Genomic DNA, 14,013 nt, shown 5'->3' on the forward strand with positions numbered 1-14,013 from the left:
ATGCTGTACACATTAGGCTTCCTAGAACTTATATGCAGCCTTTGACCGCCTTCACTCATTTCATATTCCCCCATCCCATGGGAATTGTCAGTCTTCTCTGTATCTATGCGTTTTTGTTTTTTTTTTTAGCTTCTATTTGTAAACAGAATCATACCTTATTTGTCGTTCTCTGTCCGATGTATTCACTTAGTGTAATGCCTGCAAGTTTCATCCATGTTGTTGTAACGTGTGGGCTTTCCTCCTTTTTTATGGCTGAGTAATACTCCAGTGTGTGGACACATGCACACACCACATCATTTTCCCTATCCATTCATCCATCACTGGATTCTTCTTGTTTCCATGTCTTGGCTATTGTGCATAATGATGCAATGTGGGGGGTGTAGATAATCTTTTGAGATGGTAATTTCATTTTCTTCAGATATACACCCAGAAGTGGGATTGCTACATCATATGGTAGTTCTGTTTTTAATTTTTTAAGGATCCTCCATGGTGTTTTCCATAGTGGCTGCACCAATTTACATTTCCTTCAACTGTGCACAAGGATTCCTTTTTCTCTGCATCCTTGGCAGCCCTTGTTATTTTTTGTCTTTGATGATAGTCCCTCTAACAGGTATGAAGTGATGTCTCCTTGTGGATTTATTTGCGTTTCCTAATGATTAGTAAGGTTCAGGCCCTCCTCCCTCCACTTTTTGAGAGAGAGAGCGAGAGAGAGAGCCCACATGGAAGTGGATAGGATGCCAAGGAAGAGGGAGAGAGAATCTCAAGCTGGCTCCATGCTCAGCATGGAGTCCAATGCAGTGCTCAGTCTTATGACCCTCAGATCATGACCTGAGCTAAAATCAGGAGTTGGACACTTAGCTGACTAAGCCACCCAAGTGCCCCTGTTCAGCCTCTTTTTGTGTACCTATTGGCTATTTGTATATTTTCTTTGCAAAAACCTCTATCTGGGTGATTTGCCCGTTTTTAAATAAGTTATTTGTTTTTTTTTTGCTTTTGAATTGTATGAGTTCCTTATATATTAGATATTAACCCCTTACCTAATATATGATTTGCAAATATTTTCTCCCATTCCTTATATTGCCTTTTCATTTTTTTGGTCATTTCTTTTGCTGTGTGTAAGGTTTTTAGTTTAATATAGTCTCATTTATTTTTGCTTTTGTTGTTTGTACTTGATTTTTTTAATTATTAAGTTTTATTTTCTGAAGTGACAAAACAGTGCTCTAAGTTTATTTTATTTATTTATTCATAGACACACAGAGAGAGGGAGAGGGAGAGGGAGAGGCAGGCTCCATGCAGGAAGCCCGATGTGGGACTGGATCCCAGGTCTCCAGGATCACACCCCAGGCTGCAGGCGGCGCCAAACCGCTGCACCACTGGGGCTGCCCACAGTGCTCTAAGTTTAATTCTGAGTTTACATCCTATTAGCAAAGTAAAGACATAAATGGTTACATTTTTTTTTTTTTTTTAAGATTTTATTTACTTATTCATGAGAGACACACAGAGAGAGAGAGAGAGGCAGAGATGCAAGCAGAGGGAGAAGTAGGCTCCATACAGGGAGCCCAACATGAGACTCGATCCCAGGTCTCCAGGATCAGGCCCTGGGCTGAAGGTGGCACTAAACCACTAAGCCACCCGGGGCTGCCCCATAAACGGTTACTTTAAAAAAAAAAAAAAAAATCTAATTCTCCTATGGCTAACCAGATTAAATAAATATTCAAAACAAATATTTTTTTACCTAATATTTTTTTACCTATTGATTATACAAAACATCATTTACTCTAATACTGTCTTTTTGTTTGTTTTTAAGGCCATTTCCAATTGAACTTTTTGAAGAAGTTCAAATGGACACGCGCCCCTGGGTGACTTTTGAAGGCTGTTTATGAAACAGCAATATGAATTTACCCATGAACATTTATACCACTGGTTATTTTACAAATCTCACAAAGATTTTAGGAGTTCTAGAGATGATACTGGTGTCTTTTTTTTTTTTTTTTAAAGATTTTATTTATTTATTCATGAGAGACACAGAGAGGAAGAGAGGCAGAGACACAGGCAGAAGGAGAAGCAGACTCCTTGCAGGGAGCCTGATGTGGGACTCCATCCCAGGTCCCCAGGATCATGCCCTGGGTGAAGGCGGCGCTAAACCGCTGAGCCACCCGGGCTGCCAGGTGTAAGTCTTTATTCTGGGAATTCACTGTAATTTAGCTCTCTCAAAGCCTGACAAGATTAGTCAGATCCCTAGAGGGATTAAGGAATTTCTTATTTTTTGTGTCCTTTTTAGCTGTAAATAAGAGTATTAAGTGGACTTTCTTTCTGCTCTGGTTTCCTTCCTATGAGTTTTTGTGGGGGAGATGGTGGGTTGGGAATGTTTTTAGGGACTTAGACTTTATATTTACTGGGGTAAAATATATTTATAGTAGATATTTTCTGTGAAGCTGAGATGTGGTTGAATTGTTACTTATTTTCTTTACCAATTTTTTTTTTTTTTTTAAGATTTTATTTATTTATTCAGGGCTGAAGGCGGTGCTAAACCACTGAGCCACCCGGGCTGCCCATCTTTTCCAAGTTCTAATCAATTTCTGTCCTTTCTGTTTCACAGACTTTCACTCCCCTAGTAGATAAACTTGGTTTGGGTTCTGTGGTTCCAGTGGAATACCTTCTGGATCGAGAGCTTCGTTTCCTGTCAGATGCTAATGGATTACATCTGTTTCAGGTACTTGACATTTGCTCTAGTCCTAAGCTGCTCTCCTTGCTAATTTCTTTGTTAATTACAAATATGTTCCCTCTTTTCTTTTAGCATTGAAAGAAGTACTTCCTCCTAATAATTCCCTGTGCCTTTTAAAGTTTCTCTGCTACCCTGAAAGTTCATTCACTGGCTGAATGGCTTGTTTGTTTTCCTACACACCCTACCCTATCCTGAAACCACTTAAGACTTAAGACCACAATTCTGAGGATCTCTTCAGAAGGTGGCTTCCCAGAGATGGCTGCTTGTGTAACTTAAAGGGGCCTATACTTAGGTCAGTGGCAGAGAGACTGGGAGTTTGGGCTGATTCCAAGCAGCATTAAATATTAAAAAGCTTAGATTTATCTCTACTTAGAAAGAAAAGGGGTATGTTAGTAGTTTAAACAAACTAGCTTCCAAGTTAGAGTTTCAGAATTTATGGATGGTAATATTTATTTTTCACTTGTAAGGATAACTGTCCAAAGGTTAAAAATTAGGAGACTTCTAAGAGTTTTGTTGTCTTATCAAAGCAGCCAAGAACATTATTTCCTAAACTCTGTTGTGTGAAATATTAATGACGATTTCTTTGTTGATACGTCTTCCTCCCTCTTTAGGCCTCACTCCCTCTCACCACCCGTGCTTTATTCATCTTGGCAGTTCTAGTACTTCTATGAATAGGCATTCGGTAAAAGTCAAATAAATACCAAAATATGCCAAAAAAATTTACATGTAATAAAATATTCTGTGGTCAGATATGTATGAGAAACACTGACCCTAAACAGTTTTTTTCCCCATGTCTCTTCAGAGCCTTTAATATACTACTGTGTATAGAAAGATACAGTAGGCGTGCCTGGGTGGCTCAGTTAGTTAAGCTTCTGCCTTTGGCTCAGGTCTTGATCTCAGGGTCCTGGGATCAAGCTCTGCACTGGGCTCCCTGCTCTGTGGGAAGCCTGCTTCTCCCTCTCCCTCTGCCTGTTGCTTTCCCTGCTTCTGCTCTCCCCCTCTCTCTGTCAAATAAAATCTTAAAAAAAAAAAAAAAAAGATAAGAGTATATATTATTTCCTAAACCTAATTGATCGTAGCATCGTTATTTTTTGCAAAATATCTCATGAGACTAGGGTTCTACAGAACATTCTTTGGCCATGCTGGCATAGTTCCTCGAGGATATGATTTTTCTAATCTGGTTAGATATTATTGCTATTCATTTTATATTTGGTTGTTTTCTTCTTTTATCTTTACCAGATGGGAACAGATAGCCAAAACCAGATTCTTCTGGAACACACTGCACTGAGAGATACAGTTAATGCTTTGATCAGTGACCAGAAGCTACAAGAGATATTCAGCCGAGGTAAGAACAGTTAGTCTTCTATCCCTGAATCCTGAATCACGTATGTGATCAGTGTTGAAAGTAATAGAATGGAGAAGACACTATGCAACTCTAAACATTTGTGTTTCTTTTTTGTGGGGAGAGTCAAGTGTATCTCCACTTAGCTAGATCTAGAATAGTTTGGAAAAATAAGATCTCACTCAAACCACTATTTCCTCTTTATTTTTTTTTTTTTTTTTTTTCACTATTTCCTCTTTAAATTACATTTCAAAATATCCAATTTTGTTGTGAGTTTTTTTTTTTTTTTCTCGTTTCTTAAATATTTATTAAGGACAAACCTGGAGGAGCACCTGGGTGGTTCAGTGGTTGAGTGTCTGCCTTTGACTCAGGTCATGATCCCAGAGTCCTGGGATCAAGTCCTGCATCAGGCTCCCCACAGGGAGCCTGCTTCTCTCTCTGCCTGTGTCTCTGCCTCTCTGTGTGTGTCTCTCATGAATAAATAAATAAAATCTTTTAAAAATAAATAAATAAATAATAAAAGCAGAAAGAATGAAAACAAAAGGGATGCCTAGGCGGCTCAGTGGTTGAACATCTGCCTTTTGCTCAGGTCATGATCCCAGGATCCTGGGATCAAGTGCTGTGTTGGGTTCCCCGCAGGGAGCTTCCTTCTCACTCTGCCTTGTGTCTCTGCCTCTCTCTGTGTGTGTGTCTCTCATATAGAAATAAGTAAAAATCTTTAAAAACAAAACAAAACAAGGAAACCTGGGTGGCTCAGTGGTTTAGCACTGCCTTCAGCCCGGGGCATGATCCTGGAGACCCAGGATCGAGTCCCAGCCACATCAGGCTCCCTGCATGGAGCCTGCTTCTCCCTCTGCCTGTGTCTCTGCCTCTCTCTCTCTCTCTCTCTCTGTCTCTAATGAATAAATAAAAATCTTTAAAAAATAAATAAATAAATAAATAAATAAATAAATAAACAACAAAAGAATTATTAGCTTTTTCCAGTTCAAATACAGATTTTGCCAAGATTCCACAAAAAGAATAAACCTTGTGGTGCACACCTACTCCTCTTCCTTTCTGAGCCTCTTAAATCGTGATTTTCAGTGAAATAGGGTCTTTGGTTGTCTTTTCTCAAGCTGTGTCTGAATGAGTAAAGGTAGGAAAACTGGCTAACTGAGGAAAGGAGACTATCAGGATAAAGTGATGTTTAATAATCAAGGAAAGATATGGAGGCATAAAGAATGTGAGGGAAAAAATTATAGCAGAGAGAAGAAAATTGAGTGGACAGAATGAAAGGTGGAGGTATACGGGAGTATGTATAGAAAAATTGAGGAAACTTATAGTTCTAAGATAATAAATAATTTAAATCAGTAATGATTTAGCTATATATTCTCAAATATATGAGATATGCAGAAGAGAGAAGCTATCCTTATTGGAAGGCCTGTTGATATTGTAGAGTGACATTATCTGCTGATAAAGTAATATCTTTAAGACTCTTTGTTCCTCGGAAGACAGGTGCTATATTTGTTCAGACTATTATTAGTGCAAGGGCTGGAAAATTGAACTCTTCACCTACTGTTACTGAAAGTCAGCAGAATGTAAATGGTTATCTATCATTCCTATGGTCACTTAACAAAATAGTATAGTCAACTTACTGGCCTCTCATTTTTTTATATGTATATGTCAGATCAAATGTATCTGGTAGGTTTTCTTAGTAACTATAGTTGTTGCTTGTAAGGTTTCTTTCTCTTCCTAATATTACTTTTGGAATTAGATTAAAAGAAGGTGAAATCAGATCTGGGAGATGGTAAGACATCTCCAAATAAACAAGAATTTACAAAGATTACTAGGAAAAACTGTTTTGTTTTTAAATTGCTGAGTATGATAAATCTGAAATTGCTTATTTATATTTAACTCCATATAAGAGAACTGAAAGTGCTAAATATTTACACCATATAGTTTTCTTTATGCTTTTAGAAAGTCATGAACTATAGCTTAGCCAAGCATACACAGTACTGACTGATCTCTCCTTTAGGTCCCTACAGTGTTCAAGGTCACAGGGTCAAGGTATACCAGCCAGAGGGGGAAGAAAGTTGGCTCTATGGTGTTGTTAGCCATCAAGACTCCATCACCCGCCTTATGGAGGTCTCTGTAACTGAGGTGAGGTTTTGGCTTATTTCCTCTAAAAGATTCATTCATCCCCTTACAGAGGGCAGTGTAGAGGAAGGGAGCACTTGACTGTGTATACAAATTTGAGTTCTGTCTCACTCTTTCACTTAATGACTGTATGACCTGGAGAAAGGCTGTTCAGTTTTCCTAACCTCATTGTTCTCATCTGTAAATTAACAGATAATTGGGTACTCCCCTAACCCCACCTCAGCGCTGCTTTGGGGAACTAAGATAATATATTGGAAAGTGCTTTGAAATCTGTTAAACATTAATGTTAAAATGTGAAGTGGTATCATCCTTCTTTTATCATATCCATAAACGTTAGTAGTTTAAAATCTAGGCAGTGAGTATTTGCTTCTGTAATACTTAACCACTCCCCTTTAGATGCTGAAAAAAAATGAATCCTTTCTAATGAAGTAAATAAAAATAAAACAGCATCTAGAGCTACCTGGAGAATTGTCTAGGAAAAAGTAACAGATGAGTGTTTTGAGGCAAACAGAAATGTACTTGTGCTGTCCTTGGTTTCAGATTTGGCCTTAACAGTCACATGTAGTATAAGCATAAATGATTTTATTTACTTAATTTCTTATTGTGTTTTCAAAAATATTGCTATTTATCTTCATTTTAAAAAGAAATACATTAAGTAGATGTTAGAAGTCACCCCTCTCCCCAGGCAAAATCACTCCCTTCAGTGGTAACTACTATTAATAGATTGGTATGTATTCCATATTCTTTCAAATACAGTGTGTCTGTTGTAATATTTACATGTTATCTATTTATGTGATAAGTATATGAGCCATGCTTTATTAACAAAAGGGATTATACAATACATATAGTTCTGTAATTTACCTTTTTTGCTTAGCTGTAGGTTATCAACATATTTCTATGTAAATATATGTAGAAATTTGCCTCATCCTTTTAAAATAGCTGTGTGGGGATTCCTGGGTGGCGCAGTGGTTTGGCGCCTGCCTTTGGCCCAGGGCGCGATCTTGGAGACCCGGGATCGAATCCCACATCGGGCTCCTGGTGCATGGAGCCTGCTTCTCCCTCTGCCTATGTCTCTGCCTCTCTCTCTCTCTCTCTCTCTCTGTGACTATCATAAATAAATAAATACATAAATAAATACATAAATAAATACATAAATAAAATTTAAAAAAAAATAAAATAAAATAGCTGTGTGTTTTTCCACTAAATGAGTATTTCATAACTAATCTAAAATTGATGGACATTTAAATCACTGCCTGTATTTTCAGTAATACAAATAATGCTACAGTGAATAACCTTGAACATATTGTTGTACGGTACTTCACATTATTAATCGGAATAAATTTCTAGGTATATAATTGCTAGATCAAAGGATATGGATGTTAAATCTGGCAGGGTGTCGAATCAGCTGATCCCAGTGGTTTTATGGTTTATTAGTAGAGTGGTTCTTTTAATGATTTTTGGTTCTGTAAGTTTTTACCTTCTGGTATGTACAGAATAGGAAGATTTTAGAGATGCAGAATTTGAAATTAATGTCCCTAAAAGAGACATTTGGGGGGCACCTGGGTGGCTCAGTTGGTTGGGTGTCTGCCTTTGGCTTAGATTGTGGTCTCAGGGTCCTGGGATCGAGCCCTACGTGGGGTGGGGCTCCCTTCTCCGTGGGGAGCATGCTTCTCCTTCTCCCTCTGCTGTACTCCTCTGCTTGTGCATTCTCTTTCTGTCGAATAAATAAATAAAATCGTTAAAAAAAGAAAAAGAGAGAGAGACATTTGGGCATTGAACTCAATTCTTTCGTTAATTTAACAAATATTTGAGTGCTTATTGAATTCTTGACCTTGTTTTGGATGTTATTCTGGCAGTGGGTAAGATCGTAGAGAACCCTGCTTTCATGGAGCTTTCATTATATTGGAGTAGAAACAAAGAGATAGGAACGCCTGGGTGGCTCAGTGGTTGAGCATCTGCCTTTGGCTCAGGTCGTGATCCCAGGATCCGGGATCAAGTTCCACATTGGGCTCTTTGCATGGAGCCTGCTTCTCCCTCTGCCTCTCTCTCTCTCTCTCTCTTTCTGTGTCTCTCATGAATAAATAAATACAGTCTTTAAAAAAAAAAAAAAAAAACAAGAAAAAAGAAAGAGGTAATTGCATGGATTAGAAAAATATATAATTATGTCCTTGGACAAGGCTTAAATCTTTCTTTTTCGTCTCCCCTTTTTCATATTTTCTGCTATCCTCCTACTCTAGAGTGGTGAAATCAAGTCCGTAGATCCCAGACTGATCCATGTGATGCTGATGGATAATTCAACTACTCAGAGCGAGGTACAGTAATTGACTGAGTCTCTGTGCCGACTAATAAGCTTTCTTTATCATGTTAATGCAGATTCTTCATATGTGTGTTATCCATGGATGCCCTTTGGGTTTCCATTCTGGTCATTGTACATCACTTTCTCTCTCCACAGTCTTGTCTAGTTAAGGGAATATAGTCTAAAGAAGGAAGTATAGTCTGAGCAAACTCATCTAATTATGACTGTATTGCCTAACCATTTAAAAAAATCTATGGCCTAACTATTTCTCCTTACATTGTTTCAGGACAGGTATATTTCGTATATTTGAAAGATAGAGTACTCAGTTAAAGCTGTAACAAGCAGTGGTAATATTTATAACCTACCCAGTTGTAGGAAATGGAGAAGCTGCATCCTCTTTTTCTTTCCATTAGATAGTAGTGAGCTCCAAGGAGTCCGATATTTGGTATCCCAAGAAGAATCAAATCAAATAGGTGCTTAAGTCAGTGCTCAGCACACAGTGGATTACTCCATAATTACTGTGAATCATGCCAGCTCTTGGTTCATTCAGAATTATCATAACCCCCAAAAAGATAGTAAACTAGTACCTGAACCAGTCAAGGAATCCTGTGTGAATTTCCTTCACTAAGACATTGACTATGATAGTCCTCTAGCCACATGTTCCTCATAATCTCTTAGCATCTCTGTAATACTGCTGTCTTGGCTACTCCTGCTAAGTATTATAGTTCTTCTCATCTTTATCCAGTCATTCTTGACTTGATAAAATAAGATGAAATTAGGGGGAAAAAAATCAGGGTTAAATTTAATAGCTCTTTACCACATATTGCCACAAGTGGGATAAGTCTGTGGACTGTTTACATGACTGAAAATACCTTTTACTTTTGATAGTGTGTTGGGCCCCTTTTTAGTTCGTTCTTTCTTTCTTTCTTTCTTTCTTTCTTTCTTTCTTTCTTTCTTTCTTTCTTTCATTACCTCTTACATGCAATACACTATTTAGATGGTCAGACGTAACTGGAGAGTACTGGTCTCCATGCCTTATGCTGTCTGTTCACATGTGAGGAGCTCACTATAAGTAGGACATAAATATAAGTTATTGCTCAGGGAGGTTGCTATGAGCCAAGATCAGCAACTTCACTGGATGCATTAAAGATTAGAACTGTGGTTTTCAGCAGTAGATTACCAAAAGTATGAGGGAAACAGAAGGGAATCTTGAAGTGTTAAGAGCTGTAGAAGGAAATCAAGGGAGAAAAGATGGAAATAAAAAAGAGCAAAAAAGAGAGAGAATAGAGAAACTAAAAAAGAGAGAGAATAGAGAAACCAGAACTGGCCAAAAGAAATATAAAATTTGAAAAAGTTCCAATTTTAATAGGTATAGTAATGGTTATGACAGAAATGATCTATGTAAAGAAGCTATAAATATTCAAGGGCAATAAGATTAGTTTAATGAAGTTGGTAAATATTAATGGCTAAATAACTGTGTGTCACTAGCTTATTGCCACCCCAACACATGTTACCTGAGTAAAACTATCTGAAAGTTACCTGAATAAAGCTTAAAAAAAAAAAAAAACACATTGCTTCATGATAGGATATGATTCTGAGAATATTCTAGATAAAATTTCTTGCAGCACAAAGATTGCTTGAGAGAATGGTAGCTGAGTTCTAAGTGCCCTTCCCCTTGCCCTTGTCAGGGAAGGAATTTATTTAGAGATAGAATTGTGTCTTCTAATCTTCTATCTTTTAAGGTTGCTTGGCCTCTCAAGTAAGACACAAGTCAGATTTCATGAGATAGGCTGAAATTATTGGAAGAGCTAAGGGATTTAGCTGTTTGGTCTATGGTAGCCTGCTATGGTAGCCTGCCTTTTTTGCATTCCTTTATCTAATACCTTCAAAGAAGTTCTAGAGATTGTTTGTGTATTTATAGTGCCCATAAGAATAATCCAGACCTGTCTGTATTGGACTCACTTTTCCTTTGGTCACGGACTCAACAAATGTTGGTCTTCCTAATGTTGTCACCAGTTTTTTTAGTGACATCTGAAAAGAGGAGATTTTATATTTCAATACTTGAAATGCTATTTTCAGTCCAACAAGAAGAAAAATATGAAATACAGCAGATTTTTTTTTCCATCAAGGGGCAAATGAGCTCCTAGCCTACCAGTAACAGTCTTCTTTTGTAAAAGAAATTCTAAATTTTTCAAACCCTCAAAAAAGTCCATTTGAGGAAGCCTTTTATTTAAGGAAAGGTTTGCCAAGTGAGTTAATCTCTCATAATCATTATCTTGTATATGTGTATAAATTGAGTCACAGGAAGGTTGGAGCTTTCTGACTAAGGGGATATCTTAGAGCTGGTGTCGGAATGTAGCAGTCTGCCTGCTTTGTCTGCTTCTAGAGATGGGAAAGAACTAATGGTGTATGGTTTTCACAGGATGGAAGGTTCCTTATAATAAATCTTTTTTGAATTTTGTTTTGTAGGGGGGTACGTTAAAAGCAGTAAAATCTTCCAAAGGAAAGAAGAAGAGAGAGAGCATAGAGGGGAAAGATGGCCGGAGGAGGAAAAGTGCTTCGGACTCTGGGTGTGACCCTGCATCAAAGAAATTAAAAGGAGACAGGGGTGAAGTAGACAGTAATGGGAGCGATGGAGGTGAGGCAAGCCGAGGGCCCTGGAAAGGAGGGAATGCCAGTGGAGAGCCAGGGCTGGATCAGAGAGCCAAGCAGCCACCGACTACATTTGTTCCCCAGATTAACCGCAACATTCGCTTTGCCACTTACACCAAAGAAAACGGCAGGACTCTGGTGGTGCAGGATGAGCCTGTAGGTGGGGACACACCTGTACCTTTCACTCCATATTCTACAGCCACAGGTCAAACACCTTTGGCCCCAGAGGTGGGTGGAGCCGAAAACAAAGAGGCAGGAAAAACACTGGAACAAGTTGGCCAGGGCATAGTGGCTTCAGCAGCTGTGGTCACTACCGCCAGCTCCACCCCAACCACGGTGAGGATCTCAGACACTGGCCTTGCAGCAGGGACTGGGCCGGAAAAACAGAAAGGCAGCCGATTACAGGCCCCAGGAGAGGTGAGTTGTTTCAGGGGCAGATTTGCAAGATTTGGGTTCATTCTTTTAATGTTAACACATTAAAAAGCATCTAAAATGCCACAGGGAGGGAGTATTTCTGAGATGTGCTTAAATTGTACGAATACTCCTTTACTACTCATTGGGCAAATGTGTATATTTTAATAACTTTGTTAGCTCTTAAAAGTCACCTGAACAATTGCATTAATCAAAAACTGATTATAAAACCCAATTTAATGAGATGCTCAAATAGATCTGATGGGGAATCTTTTTAATTCAATTATCTATTTAGTTCACATAATGGTTGAGCCTCCACCTGGCCTATGAGAGGCAAGGTTAATGAATTACAGTGTTGGTAACAGTGAACACTATAATTAAGGCTTTGTGAAAGCGACTATTACCATCCCCTGTTTTCAGTTCATCTTTTTCTAGGATATTTTCCTTTGAGGCTGGGCTTCTTCCCATGATATAATATGGCTATGAAAGTTTTGCCTTTTTTTTTTTCCTAACTTACTCTTTAAGCCTTACCTGGAAAATCTGATGGAATTAATCACAGTAGTATCCAGCTCACTATGTTCTTTATATGATAAACATGTTTGTTGCTGAAATAGAACTTCTGTTAAATACAAGTTAACATCATGTTGGCTCTCCAGTCAAATTTAAAACAATATCAAAATCATTTCTTACAGTCTTTTCACTCTTACTTTGGTCACCGAAGAATGATTTGTGATGCTAGTCATTTTTTTTTTCAGACTGGCTGTTTCCTCAAGTTGGAATATGAAATACAAAGACAAAATACTAAATGATTTTTTAAATTATGTATAGGAAACTACTGTGTGCTAAGTACTGTATATTATAAACAAAGAATTGAAATCCCTATTTGAAGGAGCTCACATCTTAAGATGGAATCATTTTAGGTATAACAGTGCCAGGTAAAGCATGGCATATGCATTTCATCTGAGTTCTTCTAGCAGATGCAATTTGTGAATCCTAAGTGTGCAGAGATGGGGAGGGAGGTGAAAGGTCCAGGCAGAAGAGAAGACCTATAAATGTGAATTTCACACTATTCACAGTTTGTCCTCTGTGAGTTGACCAGCATTCCCAAGAGAACTAGATGAGGGTCTTATGTGGATTTCCTCTGTCAACGTATTGCTCAAATTAATTAAAATCCCCTCCATGTCAAAGACGGTATAGATGTAAAGGGGGATTTACAAAGTAGACTAAGTTTTATATGCTACAAGAGGAAGCCCACTGAATGGTATTATTCTTGGGGTAGCAATGCTGGATAGAGGAAATATGGTTTCAAAGGGCATTTTCTGAAGAGGTTGGAGAAGTTTCTGTGACTGTATCAGTGACTTTAGTAGTGTGTCAGCCTAGGTATTCTCCTGGGATCTGATTTAAAAGTACAGAAATGGATGTTTCCATTATGGTGTCAAATCTAAAATAGGGACACAGCCCCCAGGAAACTTCTTGCCCTAAAAATTAAATTGAAATCAGTTTGTCATCACTTTCTTATAAGAAGAGGATTTAAAATTTAATCATTTGAAGGAAAATGAAAGGCCATCCAAATTATTTTTCATTCATGTGATTTATTTTTAAAGGGTAACTTTAGTAGTGAAACCTGAGCTACCCATGCTGGATCCTTGGAGTCATGCAGGTGTCAAGGCTCCTGGCCAAATTCTGCTAGTGAAACAACAGCCAGGGGTTCCTGGGTGGCTCAGTTGGTTAAGTACGTGCCTTCAGCTCAAGTCATGATTCCAGGATCCTGGGATCAGACCCCTATATCAGGCTCCCTGATCAGCGGGAAGTCTGCTACTTCCTCTGCCCCTCCCTCCGTTTATGCTCACTCTGACTCTCTCTTTCAAATAAATAAAGTCTTAAAAAGAAGAAGAAAGAAACAATAGCTAGCCAATCCTTAGGGCTGTGTCTTTCTATTCTCTTTTTTGTTGGGAGGGGTTTTAAGTCAATAGTTGTAGATTAGTGGGAAGGAAAAGAAAAAGAATAATGGGGTGCCTGGCTGGCTCAGTCAGGAGAGTATGTGACTCTTGATCTCCAACCCCCAAAACCCCATGTTGGGCTTCAAGTTTACCTTAAACAAACTTCCAAGTTGTTAACTCTAAAATGCCAAGACAACCTCTGTAGCAAATATCAACTGGAGGCAAGCCTTAGGTGGCCTTCCTGTTTCTCATGTCTCTGTTCCACCCTCAGATAAAGTCCTAATGTAGGTTCCTCTTGCGTATTTAAGAACACCTTAAGTAAACAATCTCCTCCTCACCCCCCTTTTTTTAACAATAGCCCTTTTGAATATCTGGAATAATTTGAAGATTGATTGATTGATTGATTTAGGAGAGAAAGCACACACACAAGCAGGAAAAGGAGCAGAGAGGAGAGGAAGTATATCCTGTCAAGCAGACTTCCTGCTGAGCAGGGATCCCTACATGGGGCTCC

General features: G+C 38.4%; 1 protein-coding gene across 4 annotated transcripts in view; it reads left to right on the top strand.

Annotated features, from left to right (window-relative positions):
* KDM3B (lysine demethylase 3B) overlaps positions 1–14,013 on the top strand; it is a 76,535-nt gene that overhangs the window by 23,404 nt on the left and 39,118 nt on the right. For all 4 annotated transcript variants that reach the window (XM_035696626.2, XM_049091830.1, XM_049091829.1 and 1 more), the window contains exons 3-7: positions 2,600–2,713; positions 3,965–4,070; positions 6,082–6,206; positions 8,441–8,515; positions 10,969–11,568. In XM_035696626.2, the coding sequence (XP_035552519.1) occupies positions 2,600–2,713; positions 3,965–4,070; positions 6,082–6,206; positions 8,441–8,515; positions 10,969–11,568 (1,020 nt within the window). The remainder of the gene's footprint in view (positions 1–2,599; positions 2,714–3,964; positions 4,071–6,081; positions 6,207–8,440; positions 8,516–10,968; positions 11,569–14,013) is intronic.

This window comes from Canis lupus, chromosome 11, assembly GCF_003254725.2.
Source record: "Canis lupus dingo isolate Sandy chromosome 11, ASM325472v2, whole genome shotgun sequence".
Taxonomy (NCBI): domain Eukaryota; kingdom Metazoa; phylum Chordata; class Mammalia; order Carnivora; family Canidae; genus Canis; species Canis lupus.